Raw genomic sequence first — 18,173 nt, forward strand, 5'->3', positions numbered from 1 at the left:
TATTTCTGCACCTGACTGTGGACAGGTGTGACACCGGGACCACAGGTGTGAGACAGGGATCACAGGTGTGACACCGGGACCACGGGTGGGACACCGGGACCACAGGTGTGAGACAGGGATCACAGGTGTGACACCGGGACCACAGGTGTGAGACAGGGACCGCAGGTGTGACACCGGGACCACAGGTGTGAGACAGGGAGCACAGGTGTGAGACAGGGAGCACAGGTGTGAGACAGGGAGCACAGGTGTGAGACAGGGAACACAGGTGTGAGACAGGGACCACAGGTGTGAGACAGGGATCACAGGTGTGAGACAGGGAGCACAGGTGTGAGACAGGGATCACAGGTATGAGACAGGGAACACAGGTGTGAGACAGGGACCACAGGTGTGAGACAGGGATCACAGGTATGAGACAGGGATCACAGGTGTGAGACAGGGATCACAGGTGTGAGACAGGGAGCACAGGTGTGAGACAGGGAACACAGGTGTGAGACAGGGAGCACAGGTGTGAGACAGGGACCACAGGTGTGAGACAGGGAGCACAGGTGTGAGACAGGGATCACAGGTATGAGACAGGGAACACAGGTGTGAGACAGGGACCACAGGTGTGAGACAGGGATCACAGGTGTGAGACAGGGATCACAGGTGTGAGACAGGGACCACAGGTGTGAGACAGGTGTGTTATTAAAGGTGTTGGATTATGAGCATCAGATTTATCCTCTGATCAATCATCACTACAACAGTCTCAGGTCCAGTTAGTTGGTTCAGCTCAATCGAGTAACTGACGTCAACGAATCAGCTGGTCCGGAACATTCAATCGTCCCTGGAAACAGATTAAAATCGGAGGAACTTTCCTTCGAGTTCGTCGTCAAAACTTTTGTTAACGTTTGTTTTTTCCGCACTTTGAATATTTTCTCCCCAGATTGGGGACAATCGAATCACTTCCTGTTAAAAATCAAATCAAGGTGATTTTCAAATTTTAAAAGTCCCCAAAAAGCAGCAAAACTGCCCCCTTTAACGCAGCGACTCTTTTTATGGCTAATCGAGTGAAATTACAAAAAGAAAAACTTTTTTTAAAATATTAATATCAATAAATGTGAGAAGAATCTGTCCTGTCCCCGTCCTGGTCCCTTCATAAATCCTGCTGTGTTTTCAGGAAGAGGAATAAAAGTCATGTGTGGTGGCGTCTCTGGTCCTACCTGGACGTTCAGTCGGGGTTCTGTAACATCCCACAGAGCCGTGAAGAAGAAGCAGCCGTGAACACCTGTGGACACCACAGATCTGTGGCGGGATTATGGAGCAACTCCTCTTAATGGGATTAGTGGGGATCTGAAGGACAGGGAGGTGGGTCAGACCAATCTGAACCAGGAAGCCATTAAAGCTGGTGGTCCTGTTATTGACACATGACCCAGGTTCAAACCAGAACAGGGAGTCCGGCTGGGGGTGTTCACCTCTCTGACCACCTGACCAGGATGGACCAGGTGTCCAGTTCCCGCAGGATCATCTTGGATCACAGGGGTCACCGACTGTTCCACCTGCTGCTGCCCTGCACCAGATCCGGGCTGCTGGGTTCTGAGGGATCCAGCACAAACCCACGACCCCCAGGATCATCTACGACCCCCAGGATCATCTGCGACCCCCAGGATCATCTACGACCCCCAGGATCATCTGCGACCCCCAGGATCATCTACGACCCCCAGGATCATCTGCGACCCCCAGGATCATCTACGACCCCCAGGATCAGCACCAACAAACGTTCTGAACATGTCCAATAATCCCAGTTGAGGACAGATCATCTGACCAACACAGCAAATTGAAACATTGTTTCTTTTCTAAAGCTAAAACACATCAACCCGACCGCTCCCGCCCATCGCCCGTGTCCGTATATGTCCAAGATTACCCAGCATGCATCAGCGCAGACTATTGCTGCTACCCTGGTGTGTTTGTGTGCATTAATCTGAGCATGTTTGGACACATTTCACAGATTAGTCTCGTTTTAATGTTTAAATTGGATTGAAGCGGTGCGACCTCAGCATGACGGAGCTTAGCGGCTGCAAACACAACTGCTGGCTCCTTTGTTAGCGAGCAGGCTACAAAAAAACCATTATAGGTTACATACTGGAACACTGAAACAGGAAGTTGTTAGGCTAACGTTAGCAGGTGTCAGGTGTTGTTGCCAAACTGAAAGGCTAACAAACACATACATGTTCCCGATAGCATATTAAGCTAATTCTATGGACACTGTTTGAATTACAGTACAGTTTATCTCATTTTACGTGTCCACATGAAGAATGATATGGATCTGAAGCTGTTGTGCTTTTAGCACATCAGCATGTTTCAGTAGCTCCTGGTTAAAGCTGTTAATGTGGCTCTGAGGAGGATTAGCAGCTAACAGGATCAAATCCAACATCAGCGAAACGGAGGATTGACGCTACCTGAGCTGAGAGCACGTCCGACACACTTTGTTTTCAAGTTTTCATGTATACACACACACAGATAGGAATGAAGATAAAATGTGGCTATATTTGTTGTAAGACCATATTTGGCAATAAATAGTGCATATTTATGTAACATTTAATTGACAGTTTTAGTGTGTGTGTGTGTGTGGGGGGGGGGGGGTTGTGTGTTGTCTGAGGTCAAATGTGTGAGCCCATGTCAGAAAATGTTTCTTTAATGAAATGTGTTTGTACGAAAGCCCCACCGGCTGGACCCAGTGTCATTGGGAGCGGGATGAAAGGTGTTGCTGAGCTCATGGACCACGTCCACGTCCACGTCCACGTCCACGTCCACGTCCCTTGACCATTGAAGCACGAAGGCCAGGAGGCCTCTGTTAACTACTGTTCATGACTCTAGTCACCCTCTGTGGCAGCTTTACATTTACTCGAGATATTAGCCTACAACTGTTCGCAACTCGAGCAACTATACCATCACCTGTAATGCTGGAGCCCAACTCTGAATAAAATATGCAAATCCCAGCTGGCCGTTATCGCCCCATCCTCCCCCCCAGCTGCCCCCCAGTCCCGCTCTCGCGTAGTGTTTGAGCGGGTGTGTGGCGCCCTCTGGTGGACAGAGTTACTACTCAGATTTTGGTTTCAAGACAGAACAAACAAAACATGAAATAAATAAATAAATGAAAAGGGGCTTGGAAATGATGAAAATAAACCACAGATAAAAAGGTCACCCAGCTTTACTAACAGATTGTTACCATGGTGACACAGTCCAACTCACATTCCACTGGATTGTAAAGTCGATAAGGGCGTTTACGTTTTATTAGCTCGGGAAAACGTTCATTAAAGATGGAAACTAGAAGGCAAAATTTAGCAGCTATTTAGAAGAAGAATACAAATATCAGACTAACACAGCTGAGTGTCTTTTTAAGTTAGATCTGAGTTTGGGTCAGGGTCACGGCAGGGGTCAGGGGTCAGGGGTTAAGTTGGGATGGTCAGGTTTAGGGTGAGGTTCTGGAGAATGTAATACATCTATGAAAGCTCTCACACAGACAGAAGTACAAGTATGCATGTGTGCGCGCGTGTGTGAGAAAGAGAGAGAGAGAGACACAAGGGAGTGCACGGCTGCTGTGATTGGTGGGGAGACAGTCACATGACAGAAGGATTCTGTTATTTCCTGAAGTTTCCTGTTTCCGTCTCCTGTACTGGAGGAAAGAATGTGGGTCAGAATTCATAAACACACACAAGCACACCCACACGCACGCACGCACACACACGCACACGCACACACACACACACATTATTCCACCAAGGGTAAAGTTGTAGAAGATGAAAGAAAAAATAACAGTTCTCAAAGTAATCATCCTGATCATCCACTAGGTGGTGCTCACTGCTGTATCAAGGAACCAAAGATTTTAATATTTTCTTTCACAGAAACGTGGGGAACTGACCGAGTTTATTAAAGTCACTGTCCCCTTCACTGTCGCAGCAGAACTTCTTGCAGCTCAAATAACCTAAAAAGATTAGTGCTGGCTAACTATTTAGTAACTATTTACCCCATCACAGCTAACTATAATACCTAGTTCAAACCAAGATGGTGGCAACTGAGTTCAAACTCTGATGTTTGACAGGAAGTCGGGCCTATAATTCAGCCAACCACCAGGGGCGTCCTACAGCTGATCTCGATGCACACTGAAGAGATAAAGCTAACTTTAGCATGCCAACATCCACTTCTTTGAATATATCAGTGATGATGTGTATGGCTGCACTGTTGCTGTGATACCAAAACTGTGATGCAACGATGTTCCGAGGCCAAGAGCCGCCCACCAATCACAGCGCAGCAGCGTGTCGGACCTTGGACTGAAGCTGGTGTTGGGCGGAGCCGAGGAGAGGAATTTATGTCCATGAGTTCAGTCCGATGTGTAAAAGTTTCATCCACTGAACTCTGTGTGTGTGTGTGTGTGTGTGTGTGTGTGTGTGTGTGTGTTTAAACACCACACCCTGTCCTGCTCAGGCTCATAACGGAGCTGCTCCTCGCTGCTGCTGCTGCTTCTTTTCTGAAGGTAAGAACATGCTAACAGCTGTGTGACGTGCACAGATTTCAGCTGAAGAGCACAGAACTAACTCAGAAGAGCACAGAAGGGAAACCATGGCTCTGTGTGTGTGTGTGTGTGTGTGTGTGTGTGTGTGTGTGTGTGTGTGTGCCATGGCCTGTTGCTCAGGCACAGTTCCTGTCACTGATCGCTGGTCTGGAAGCTGATCTAAAATCAATAATCGTCATCAGAAACAGACACGAGCATGAAAAATATCTGAGCTTTAGCTTAGCAAGCGTTGCTCTAAAGTTTGAGAGGTTGAAAGCGTCAGATTTTAACGCTTGGATTCTGTCAATCTTCCAGCGCTCCTACTTTACCGGGTCACAGGTCAGCTTAAAGCAGCAGAAAAATGATGCGTTTTTCTTAGAACTAATGGATTTTTCTCATATATGGTCGATGTTACTGGTTCCACATGTGTTCCACATGTTTATCAGTCACGGAAAAACAGCAGAATTATCCTGCTAAACACACTGAAACTGTTTGTGTCTGTGGTTGCTAGGTGATGGAACTGGTGCCTCAAACATGCTTCCTGATGGTGTGTCACTGTAGGTCGATGTCGACAAAGATTTCCTTCTCTGTGCATGTCACTCCTGAAGCTCTTCATAGTTGTTATCAGCAGCCACACCCCCCTGGTACACCCTGTTCAATAAATCAAACACTCCTCGAATCCTTGCTGATTCAGAGATGACATAAAGCTAACATGCTAATCAGCTAGCCCGGCCCGCCATGTGTTGGCAGTTTCTGGATCTCCGTTAGCTGTTAGTTCTATAACTGAACAAAACTGTCGTCAAGAGAGGATCAGGTGTCAAGGTCAATAGGTCAAATAAAGATGCAACGATCACGTCTGTTTTTCCAGGACAATTTGCTTTTTTGCTCCTCATATTGCTGGTGGATGTGAAACCCATTTGGAAAAATGTGCAACAAACTTCTTGATACTTTAGGCATTTTCAGAACCTGCGAGGTTGCCATGGTAACAGGTAATCGGTACATCGGAAACCTTTATAGGATGGCGATTTTGGGAGTTCTGCCTTAGCTGTTCTGTCACCGTGGACTCGCTGTCGTGAGATACCAACGTCTCTCTCTGTGTCGGTTCTCAGGTTGACCAAAGATGGCGCTGGTGTCCGAGTTCCTGGGGCAACTGACGCTGTCCTACGGGACGGTGAGTGACCCGCTGTCGTGCAACAGGAAGTTGTTACGTTCCAGCGTTGCTCTCGTATCTTTACGGTTGTTGCAATGTTTGAGTGGTGCCATAAAGAGGTGAACCTGAGGTCGGGTCTCCGCCCACAGGACACCTGATAACGGATCACTAATCCACCGACTGTTTCACGTTAAAACGGTTTTGACAGCGTCATCAGTTACTTCCTGCATTTGTTCACGGAGGAATCCAAAAAGATGCTTTTTCTCCTGCAGCAGGTGTGACGGTGTCACCTGCACTGAGCAGCATGTCGGTTCGTCCTCGTCCTCGTCCTCGTCCTCGTCCTCGTCCTCGTCCTTGTCCTCGTCCTCGTTACCCAGCTGTTGCCCCCACTGACCGTTTCAGCCTATTACGTTTTTCAGAATTCCATCCGGTCCAACTGTTTTCATGTCAAGTGGCAAACGTTCTCAGATATTTTTGTCCTTCGGAGGCCTCCGTACTTTGGTCAGCAGCACCTCGTGAGGTGACACGTCCTCCTTTGTCCTCTGCAGGAACCAGAACCCACATTCCCCACTGTAGTGCCGGCGCGAGACTTTGACCCGGCCAGAGACGCTGCCAGGATCGATGTGGCCATCAAGACTAAAGGTGAAGGAGCGTAGAGACACAGTGCGCCCCCTACTGGGAGCCCCTCAGCTCAGAGCGCCCCCTACTGGGAGCCCCTCAGCTCAGAGCGCCCCCACAAGGCAATGCTGAGACTCAGGGTTTCTGCTAAAGCATGGATTTTTGGCTAGTCGTGGGAATCTGCCTTTTCTGGTGAGGAGGAAGCAGAGGGACATAACGGTCACAAAGAGTCCCTCCGTCTCCCTTCCAACAGTCCTCCACCTTCTTTGATTCTTTGTTACATTTTTACGCCTTGAAAGACAGACTAGAAAAACACGTACAGAAAGGGAATGCTAATGCTAGCTTCCATGCTGCCTTTCGGGTTGCTTCCCGGTGTGTTTGTGAGGCGCTACTTTAGGGGTGAAAGAGCTTTAGAACCAGCCATGACCCGAGCCGTGACCCAAGCCATGAGCCATGACCCGAGCCGTGACCCGAGCCACGATCCGAGCCACGACCCGAGCCATGAGCCATGACCCGAGCCGTGACCCGAGCCACGATCCGAGCCACGACCCGAGCCGCGATCCGAGCCGCGACCCGAGCCGCGACCCGAGCCGTGACCCGAGCCGTGACCCGAGCCGTGACCTGGCCTTGACCCGGCCTTGACCCGAGCCGTGACCCGAGCCGTGACCCGGCCTTGACCCGGCCTTGACCCGAGCCGTGACCCGAGCCGTGACCCGAGCCGTGACCTGGCCTTGACCCGGCCTTGACCCGAGCCGTGACCCGAGCTTGAAGCCAGAGCTGACGTTTCTCTGCAGGCACTGACGAACAGACCATCATCGACATCCTGACCAGACGCAGCTACGAGCAGCGGCGAGACGTCGCCTTCGAATACGAGCGATTCGCCAAGAAGGTTTGGAGCGTTTCTTCCTCAGCAAGCATGTTGCCAAGAGCGCCGCATGTTTCCATGACAACACTTGGACTCGGTCTGTCTGCAGGATCTGGTCACAGCCCTGAAGGGGGCGCTGTCGGGCTCGCTGGAGACGCTGATGTTGGGGCTGATGAAGAGCACGGTTCAGTACGACGCGTCTGAGCTCAAAGCCTCCATGAAGGTGGAAACGCACCTTGGACCCACGTCTGTTTTCTGGCGGCACTAACGTGGTTTTTGGTGTTTCAGGGCCTGGGAACGGATGAAGAGACCCTCATTGAGATCATCTGCTCCAGGAACAACGAGGAGTTGACGGAAATAAAGAAGTTTTACAGAGAAAGTAATCATTTCATCAGATCTAAAATTTACAGTCTTTGCATGTTCACGAGGTGACAACAGGAACAAAGTTGGTTCTGATGGAACTTGAGCGAGCTCCTCCTGCTCCTCACAGACGCTCCGCTCTGACCACAGCGTTCCATCCTCCTCGTCACAGATTTACTGCACATTTACACGACAACAGATGACATCATGGTTTGTTCTGGGAGCAAGAACATAGTTTTGCTTCTTGTGGAGGGTGTGAGAGCCTTTGGCTTCACGTTAGCAGGAAGCTGATTTGTTGTTTGACTTTTGAATTCCTCTTATATATTGTACAAGATGTTTCGTTAGCATGTTAGCATGGACGGTGAATTCAGGTGACTGCATGTGGCTAACGTTAGCTCTCCTCCCCTCAGTGTTTAAGAAGGAGTTGGACAAAGACATCGCAGGAGACACGTCAGGGAACTTTGCTAAACTGCTGCTGGCTCTGGTTCAGGTAGCTTTCATGCTAACACCACAGCAGAATGACATTATTACGCAAGTCAAAATGTTGCAGCTCCCAAACATATCAGACAAAAGTCTGATAAACCATAAATCCGTCGTTCACGTCGCCTTTTCAGACAAAACGAGACGAGCCCTCAAACGTGATCGACTACGAGATGATTGACAACGACGCCAGAGTGAGTCACGGCAGGTTTGAAACGTGATCGTTTCAGAGGTCAAAAGTCACGCAGCCCACCGAACTAATCACATAAAACCTGTCAGTCTCTGTATGAAGCTGGGGTGAAGCGGAAGGGAACCGACGTGACCACCTGGATCTCCATCATGTCCCAGAGGAGCGTGCCCCACCTCCAGAAAGGTCAGATACTTCATTTATTCCTGACTCTGGACCCTCATGTTCTCCTCTTTTCTTCCTTTGATCCTTGATCTAAAAGTTTCTGCTGGCACGAGTCTCGTTCTTCTGCCCCTCCTTCACCCACCCGCCCATCAGCAGGGGGGTCCTGCTCCAGGCTTCTTCCTGTTAAAGGCAGTGTTTCCTGTTGAATGTGATGTCACAGAGGTTGTGACCGGCTCGCTGTGTTTTGCAGTGTTTGAGAGGTACAAGAGCTACAGCCCGTACGACATCCAGGAGAGCATCAGGAAGGAGGTGAAAGGAGATCTGGAGAAATCCTTCCTCACTCTGGGTAACGCAGCAGAAAATTCCCTTTTCTTCCCGAAGACGGTGAAAACGGCTCATCTTTAAACGTCTCTCCACAGTGGACTGCTTCCAGAACAGACAGCTCTACTTTGCCAACAGACTCAGTGAAGCCATGAAGGTACGTGGGGGGTAACCATGGCAACGGCAGCTGGTCCACACCTACACTTACCGCGCTGACTGACTGTTGTTCCGTGCGCAGAGCAAAGGTGCGAAGGAGAAGGTGGTGACCAGGATCATAGTCTCCCGCTGTGAGGTGGACCTGAAGAAGATCCGATCCGAGTTCAAGAGGCAGCACAAGAAGTCGCTGTTCCAGACCATCGCCGTAAGTACCCGGGCGCCTCAGGCCCGTTTACGCCACAGCGCGTTCCGAGCTCTTCTGTGCCTTCTGGTACAAACGCTTTGCTTTCGTATCATTTTGTTCCTTTTTGAGGGGTTCCCGTGTAAACGAACAGCAGAAAACCCCCCAAAAATAAATGAAACTTTTTCTGTTTTCACCCGAAAACATTGTGATGTAACCTGGGCCTCAGAGGTGATGTTCCTGTAATTCTCTGAGGCGCCTACCTGCCCCGAGCTGCTCCAGCGGAGGTAAACTGGAAAAGCCCCCCTGGTAGTCCACAGGGTGTTTGTTGTTTTACTAAATAAGACAAGAGAGGATAAGGGGATCTTTATTTGTCACATGCAAGGCTATACAGGACAATGCACAGTCAAATTAATATTTTTTAAGCAGTAAATAGCAAATAAAAGCCGCAGCACACAAGGAAGAAAAAATCTGAATTTATATCTGAAACATAATTGTCATCCACAATGTATACTATTGTTGATCAAATGCAATTAAATAAAATGAAATTCATTATTTCACAAACTCCAGTTAGTTTGTGGCGGTCTGACGATAATGAGTCAGTAAATAATGTTAATTAGATTTTAAAAGTTAGTAATATTCTGACGTTTTTCCCCAACCGGAACCGGAAGTAACACAGTAGAGGATGTCCGGTCGATTCCAGCAAAAGGAAACTCCAGCTTTCAATGCCGCAACGAAACTCTAAATATGTGCAATAACATATAAACAGACGTGACATTCTGGAGTTTGTGCAAAAACAATAAATTACCACGTAGATGATAAATTAAGACAAATAATGATAAATGAAACATTCTCAAAGTGCTAAGACACCGACTGTGGTCGCTACCCTGAAGAGCCTGTGTTGTGTTCAGGAACACACCAAAGGAGACTACCAGAGGGCCCTGCTCAGCCTGTGTGGAGGAGACGACTGACAAAATCTCCACTTTCCTGGACGTGGATCCAGTTTCAGCCGCGCGATCGCAGCGCGGCCACAAGAGGGCAGCAGACACACAAATGAGGGACGAGTGTTTGTGACGCACACACGCTTTCCTGATGTTTTAATCTCACTTCAATTACTTTAATTTTTACTCCGTGGATGGAGTTGATGGGATGATCTGGATTTTTATGACATTTTGCAAAATGTGTTTTAAAATCCAGTTTGATGTTATTGAAAGACAATAAAATCTATCAGACTGAATTTGTGTTCTGGTCCTGACGTGCAGCTGTTTGGTCTAAAAACCAGATTAAGGAGATTAGATGTGATCGACTTGTGGCCGTCAGCAGGCAGCAGCGATCAAACGGATCAATCGAGCTGATCTGATCTAAAATGCAGGACCTGCGACACAGAAGCTGGTGGCGAATTAAAGTTCCGCTGCAGTTTCGGCCTGAAGACGAACCAGGATTAAAGCGTTTGATGTTAAATATTAGTTATTAATTACGTCCTGTGGACTCAGGCGCGCATGCACGAGCTCTGTGTTTGTTGCTTTAATTCGTGTTTGATCATTAAAGACAGAAAGTTTCCCGTAAATGTGTCTTCTGTTTGCAGCTAATGAGTTTTAATTAGGTGTTTAATTTAAACTCCGGCGGAGAATCAACGATTCAACAGCGCTCAGAGAGAAGGAAACACACACACACACACACACACACACACACACACACACACACACACACACACACGTATATACCTCGAAACAAGAACTCTGAGCTCTAGATCACATATTTACAGGATGAAAACAGTCAGACAGACAGCAACACACAGGCAGACAGACAGACAGCAACACACAGTGAGACAGACAGCAACACACAGTCAGACAGACAGCAACAGACAGACAGACAGCAACACACAGTCAGACAGACAGACAGCAACAGTCAGACAGACAGACAGCAACAGTCAGACAGCCAGACAGGCAGGCAGGCAGACAGACAGACAGGCAGGCAGACAGACAGACAGACAGACAGACAGACAGACAGTCAGATGGGGGCTGTTTTAATGAAGTCCGCTCTGTCTCGGTGTTGCTCTGACCTGTTATTTGTTTAAAGCAGAGCTAATCCCGATTGGTCACGCTCTCCTAATCCCAGCGGCCCCTTCACTCTGTCACATTCTGCAGAAATCACCACGACAACCACTTCACCATGAACCAAATGTCAGCCTCCCCATCCTCCAACTAGCAGAACTGACACAATTCTGCTGCCGCTGGCGTTACGGCCTCTCCGCCGCCATGTTTGTCCTGGAAGCGCGGGGGCGGAGCCTGACCCCGGAATGAGCAAAGGCGACGGAGATTCCAGGAAGCACGAGCTGAGAGGATTTCCGCCGAATCCGGCGTGAAGACTGAAGAGTTCCTGACGTGACGGAGGCGTCCCGAGAACTTTAACATTTTTGCTGAGGGCAGCTGAATGTTCCGCTGATGGTGGTCGGCGTCCAGAACATTGTTGGAGATCCAACTTCAGGAGTTCTGGGAACATCAGAAACGTTCTGAAGGATCATGGGAAGGGGGAGGGGGGGTGAGTGGACGCCACGGGGCCGCAGTGACCTCCACGTGTGCACCCGACATGTATGCCCACGTGTTCCGGGCTGACGCCAACTCTACTCAAATGATGTTAAAGTGTCTTTTCTTGAAGAACACAACTGGCCACCTCAAGCCCCGCCCCCTCCGCGAAAGTGCAACGCTAATTAAGTGCAGAGATCAAGTGTTTGTGTCTGTTCCAGCCCTGGTTGCTGTTCCACTGGCTCTGAGATCAAAGCGGTGCCCGGGGAGGGACTTCCTGTGGCTAAACACAGGCCCCGCCCCCACGCCACTGCAGACACACAACGCTTCTTTAGCAAAGAAATCATTCCTGATGGAAACCCAAACGTTCCGACTTCGCCTCAACTTTCACTTCATTTCATAAATCGTATTTTACGTATTCATGGTTTTAAATAAAACAATTTGTTTTTGTGCGGATCGTTTTTTTTTTTTTCATTTTCTTTTTTGGAACAAAGAGTCGCATCTTTAATTCCACTTTTCCTGCAAACTTTATCCCGGTGCTTTCAAGTCAGGCGTCTCCTCCAGAGATCCAAGCGTCAGCCAGGAGTGCTAGCGTTAGCCTGCGGGGCTACATCAGCGCCGTGATGCTAATGCCCTGTGATGCGCTCCTTATGCCGGCGCGTCATTACAAAGACTTGAAAAGCAGCTCGGGTGGATTCAGACTCGTCACTTTGACGGCGCCGCCTGACAGCTCCTCGTCACCGCGTTCTTGTTTTCTTTTGTGGGAAGTTTTGCAACGATTAGCATAAATATTTCATCTGTTCTGCTGCTGCTGCTGAAAGAGGATCCAGCGAAGACGTTAGCGGGCGAAGACGTTAGCGGGCGCCGCCGCAGCGTGACACCTTTGTAAAGTGTACGTTTCTCCCCATTAGCATACAAAGGTGAAGCTATGCAGACAACAGCGTGTTTCCTCTGTGGAACCTTTCAGTGAACATGTTTTCACTGACAGTTTGATCACTGCCACAGTTACCGTAGAAACGCGTACACTCGCTTTATTTAACACAGACTTATTGACATTCTACCGGCGACTGTGTCCTCGGAGTTCACCGAGGGAAACTGCACCTAGCTGTAGCATGCTAGGAACATCCTGGCTAGAGTTTAGGAGCAAAAACAAAATATCAACCGTGGTTCTTCACATGTGTAACTAGAGCTGGAACCTCTTTTGTCTGCCTGCACCTGCCAAAGCTCCAGGAAACAAGCTAACGGAGGGAAGACAGGTCCCCTGGTGGACGGCGGAACAACAGCACATAGGCTCCGCCCCTCTGTCACAGCTGAACGACGATACCGCCCAAAGGTCAAGCAGAGATGAGGAAGGTGACAGGAAGTGACATCACTCCATCAAAATGTAAAGTGTCTGAGCAAACGGGGGCGTTTTAGCGCATCGTAAGGTAGCCTAATGTCGAGGGGACCATCTGACCACCAGTCGGCTCCTCTTCTCCTCCTCTTCTTCGCTCTCTCCATCCTGAACCAATGACTTATTATCACCTCCTGAGAATATGCAAATGGAGGCAGCCGGCGGAGTGTTTTTGATGGAAGAGTACAAATCACCATCAACATGACACTTTTTTAATTTTGCTGATGAATGTAAACTTCAGGAAGGCCCAGGAGTGATGACGGCCCTTAATGAACTCTGAGGAGATCCCCCCTTTTTCATTACCGCCCCACGTGAAGACGCCCGTCCACAAATCTGTCAAATCTGGCTCAGCATCCCGGCTCAGAGAGGCCCGGGTCCATGATACAGGGTCAAGGGTCCAGGACAAAAGCCCAGGGTCCAGATCCCAGAGTTCACCATCAGCTGCATTGTCAAATTAGCTAGTTCGCCCCGCTAGTAGCATTAGCATCAACTCAGAGAAATGCTAACAACAATATACGTTTAACTGTAGACGCTTACAGCAAGAGCAACACCCAGATCCATCCAGGAAACTCTGTGTGTGTGTGTGTGTGTGTGTGCTTCTCATTTCCTCTCTCACCTTGACAATTAAATGATGAGGGGACAGAGGGACGTTCAGAGGTCAAACACATCTTTAAGAGATAAATTAAAGACTATTATCAGACCCCCCCCCCCATCCTTTTTGCCGCCCTTTTTTGCCTCGTGTCTCCGGCACAAACTTTGGTCCCCTCCTGTCATTTCCTCCCTTTTTGTCCCGTTGTGATTCGTGACCAGTGAGGACCGATGGGCCAGTCCCGTCCTGGCCGTGAAACGTGTCCTTGTCCGAACCCAACCCCAGTAAAACACATATTAGCCCCAGAGAGCTAACGAACATTAGCGCGGCGCTCCGATTGGAGGGCGGCTCGACGCGATGTCTCATCCTGCGGGGGACAAACGCAATTAGAGACGAGCAATAAGAGGAGCAGAAGTGGGAGCCGAGGACGCCTGGTGACCTCTGCAGTTGGGTGTGTTTGATGTTGCGATGAATCAGAATCACAGTGTGAAAGACAAAGCTAATGGAAGCGAGCTGGGGACGCTGATTGGTCCTCCTATAATTAGAATAATATCGCGTCCGGCGTTAATAACAAGAAGAGGAAATAAATAACAGATCAGCTAATAGCTGCTGCGCTAAAGCGTTTAAAATGTGCCGAGGCCAGCGTTTCCTCGTGTTTACGCACGGACCGATGCGCCTCGGAGGTGACGGAGGGACGGCGGGGGAGGTGCGGGGAGGTGCGGGGGAGGTGCGGGGTTATGCGGTGCTTCATCGAGATAAATGTCCGCGCACGGACCAGATGATGGCGGGGTTTTTACTGGCTGGGAATTAGCTGCTCTGATGGATGAAGAGGCGACTCACACACTCCACAAATATTCATTTAGCGCCTGTCGGCAGCCAAAATGTTGTCTTTTAATTGTTTTTTCGCCTCCGGACAATATTATCCATCATTTTTAGTAAATTCCCGGGAAACTGCAGCATTCGGAGATTAACGCGGGTTTCCTTGTTTAGGGAGTGAAACTATTTTTTTCTTTGTTTGTTTCAGTCCAAGTTAACCAACATTGTTTATTTCTATTTAGACTAAGAAAAGAAAATAATTTGTTCTGTGAAAACAGAAGAGCAGCAAGATTTTTCTGGAACGACAAAACATCTTCTCGCCTTTTAAAGTTACGCAATTATTTTATTTGTTTACAGGTGGAAATTCATATTTTTTAAAATTTGACAATCCATGTTTTGAGGAAGTAAAACATTTAAAATTATGAGCGAGTCCAGATGTATGAAATTTAAATCAACATTAAATCTGGTACGGATTTAACATAATGTGTGTGTGTGTACGTGTGTGTGTGTGATTTACTCCTTTGCTCTGTAAAGTTCATACGAACGGAAACGTAAAGTTCTTTATTCTGCTGTTCCACACTTTAATTCGTTTAATTCGTTATTATAAAGACGGGAAAATCAAAATTTGTAGAAATTTTGCAACAATTTGTCCCGACAAAAGTATATTTAGAGCTCGTGTTTCCCTCCGAGCCTCAGTTCTCAGGATGAGTTTAGAGCCCGTTGAGTTGCAACATGAGGTTTTCTGTCTCGCCGAAGGTTCAGTTGAGCTGCATCAACGATTTCTATCCGAACCTTCAACCGCCGCTAGATGGCGCTGTTAGAGCCCTGATATTGAGGGAGAAACGTCGATGACCCCAACAGGGGCAGGAACGACTTCACCAAGTCCTTACTTCTATAGTTTGGATGCTTTTCGGGCGGTTCTGTTTTCCAGGAGGACGCAGGAACGCTGCGAAGGCGGCGGCGCCATGTTTCATTCATGAGCCGCATCACGCCCCTGCAGTGTGTCCCGCCGCCGGCACTGTTTGTTTCTACTCGTCTTTTCAACCAGTTGTTGACGACAAAATGTTCAATCCTGAACACGTCAGACGAGCGCCGACAACTGCTGAAGGAGTTTCTCCTCCCCGTCACCTCCCCCTGCTCAGCCTCCCCCCTGCTCAGCCTCCCCCCTGCTCAGCCTCCCCCTGCTCAGCCTCCCCCTTGTCCCCCCCCTTGTCCTCCTCTTGTCCTCCTCTTGTCCTCCTCTTGTCCCCCCCCTTGTCCCCCTCTTGTCCCCCTCTCAGGTGATTTTATTCACCTCCGTTCCTCCAACCTCTCTGGAACTCAAAGATGAACGAGGGATGAATTGAACGAATACTTCAGCGCTGCTGCGAGGAAACAAAGTCAACTTTCTCCGCTCTCACTCCACGAGGAGAAATCGGTGCATGTGTAGACGCGCTGACCCCCGGGGCTGCTCACGCCCCCCTGGTAGGGTCAACGCCTCCCTGGTAGGGTCAACGCCCCCCTGGTAGGGTCAACGCCCCCCTGGTAGGGTCGACGCCTCCCTGGTAGGGTCGACGCCTCCCTGGTAGGGTCAACACCCCCCTGGTAGGGTCGACGCCTCCCTGGTAGGGTCGACGCCTCCCTGGTAGGGTCGACGCCTCCCTGGTAGGGTCAACACCCCCCTGGTAGGGTCGACGCCTCCCTGGTAGGGTCAACGCCTCCCTGGTAGGGTCAACGCCTCCCTGTTAGGGTCAACACCTCCCTGGTAGGGTCAACACCTCCCTGGTAGGGTCAACACCTCCCTTGTAGGGTCACGGTCTCCCTGGTAGGGTCGACGCCTCCCTGGTAGGGTCAACGCCCCCCTGGTAGGGTCGACGCCTCCCTGTTAGGGTCAACACCTCCCTTGTAGGGTCACGGTCTCCCTGTTAGGGCCAACACCTCCCAGGTAGGGTCAACACCTCCCTAGTAGGGTCAACGCCCCCCAGGTAGGGTCAACGCTGCTTCTCCTCAGACTGCTGCTAGTTGATTAATCCCAATTAATCCCTGTCACAGTCACAGGAGGAGGTGATCTGCCAACCTCGTCTTGGCTCCTCGGCCACCTCAACACGGCGTCCTGTGTGACTGACACGTGCGGGCCGACCAAGGTCAAAGGTCAGGATCTCTTGAAGGGGGGTTAATTCATCCACATGTTGCCTGTCCAGCATCAGTTCACACGTGATCAATAACAATAATAATTAATCACTGATAACCAGATTACGTGTGACAGATGTTGAACATGTCACATGTTTATGTTTGACGTTAAAGGCTGGAGCTTCAGCTGGTGGATCACAGGGAGGGAGGTCCACGCACACTTTAAATCGATCCATAAACGATCCATAAATGATCCATAAATGATCCATAAACCGTCGCCATTTGCTGCTTCACACTGCCAGCCAGGTTTCAACATGGCGTCCGACCTCGCCGCCTCGCTAAACTCAGTTAAGTTTAAAATTTCTTCCGATTCGCCACCAGAAGACTAACGAGGCGTCGACTTCATCACCAAGAACAAACATCGCTTTAGGAAATGAGGCGGCGTTTCTGATGTATCTTCCTCGGAGCCTCTGCGGCTCATTTGGCCTTTGTCGGCGCGACGTTATGGCCGCCATCATCAGATTAATTCGTCCACTGTGGAGCAGCGCAGCGATTCAGCCTCGGGTTAATTAAACATTTACATATAGATGCTCGGCGATCTATTGTAGCAGGAGATAATTTATACCATCGATATGCACTTTAATCAGAAACCGCAGGAGGGCAAGTGTTAGCTCGTGTTAGCGTGCTTCATGCTAATTGGCACCATGCTGGTTCCTGTTTTAAAGTTGCTGCTCAGGTTTCATTGTTTCTCTTTTCTTTTTCCTGCTCCGCTTTATTCTGACAGGATCCTCTTCATCTCCCCCGTGACCCCCAAATGAACCAAAACAACCTCTTTTCCACGTTTCAAATTAATTAATCTGTTTATTAAAGCATGTTAACGCCGCATAATTGTGGGTCAGAGGACAACAATTTTGTCAATTCACTGACTTCGTAAAAAAAGGTTAGCATCATAAAGTAAAACAGCTAAAATATAAAATAAATTTAATAAACGAAAAATTCAAACAAAAACATAGAACAGTAGCATGGATATCTGAGAAGCTAATTATTCTGCTATTAAACAACAGTGTTAGCATGTTAGCATGTGTAACCTCACTCTTTTTCCCACCTCACTGCTTGTTTTGCCGCTGCAGTGCATTCTGGGAGTTCTCAAAAACCAAAAACAACCTCAGACGTGTCAAGGTGGGATTTTTGTGAGCCGAACAGCTCAGTTGACCCCGCCCACCGTGCAGTGGTTGGTTAATAACTGAACAGCGTGTCACTTCCTGTCTCAGTTATTCATGTGAACAGATGCAGCTGGGAGCCAATTAGCAGCATTTGCAGCATTAATGAGTCTCCCTCCCTCACTGGGTGGAGTAACTCGTTAAGCTCGTTAGTGCCTGGGGATGAACCTGATTGGACACAGAAGGTGGAGTCTCGCAGGACTTTCGTCTCCTTCCATGCTTGTTCTGAATCCTTCATCTTTTCCCACCTGCTGTGCATCCTTCCTGCCTCCTCGTCTCCTGCTTCCTGTTAGCTCATCAAAAAGAACAGAAGAAGAATAGTTTGGATCTAATCTGAGAAGAGATCACCACGGTCATGAGGTCAGAGGAACAGGAAGGTTACCACATGAAGAAGGGAGGGTCCAATAAGCAAAAACCAAGAACTTTGTTTTCTCAACACTGGCCCCCCCCCAGCATACTTCACCTGTTCTTCCACCTCGTTACAAATGTTCTCAGCCATCTGTTCCCTGG

General features: G+C 49.0%; 1 protein-coding gene across 1 annotated transcript; it reads left to right on the plus strand.

The window, feature by feature from the left end:
* Nucleotides 1-4,362: 4,362 nt before the first annotated feature.
* On the plus strand, nucleotides 4,363-10,578 carry LOC101063964 (annexin A2-B-like). The gene is made up of 13 exons (XM_003969590.3): nucleotides 4,363-4,510; nucleotides 5,638-5,699; nucleotides 6,227-6,320; nucleotides 7,091-7,185; nucleotides 7,271-7,384; nucleotides 7,450-7,540; nucleotides 7,932-8,011; nucleotides 8,136-8,195; nucleotides 8,281-8,374; nucleotides 8,604-8,699; nucleotides 8,773-8,831; nucleotides 8,913-9,035; nucleotides 9,923-10,578. Exons 2-13 carry the CDS (start codon nucleotides 5,649-5,651, stop codon nucleotides 9,980-9,982), a joined length of 1,017 nt encoding a protein of 338 aa, XP_003969639.1. The 5' UTR covers nucleotides 4,363-4,510; nucleotides 5,638-5,648; the 3' UTR covers nucleotides 9,983-10,578.
* The last annotated feature ends 7,595 nt before the right edge of the window (nucleotides 10,579-18,173 follow it).

Source organism: Takifugu rubripes, chromosome 13 (assembly GCF_901000725.2).
Source record: "Takifugu rubripes chromosome 13, fTakRub1.2, whole genome shotgun sequence".
Lineage (NCBI taxonomy): Eukaryota > Metazoa > Chordata > Actinopteri > Tetraodontiformes > Tetraodontidae > Takifugu > Takifugu rubripes.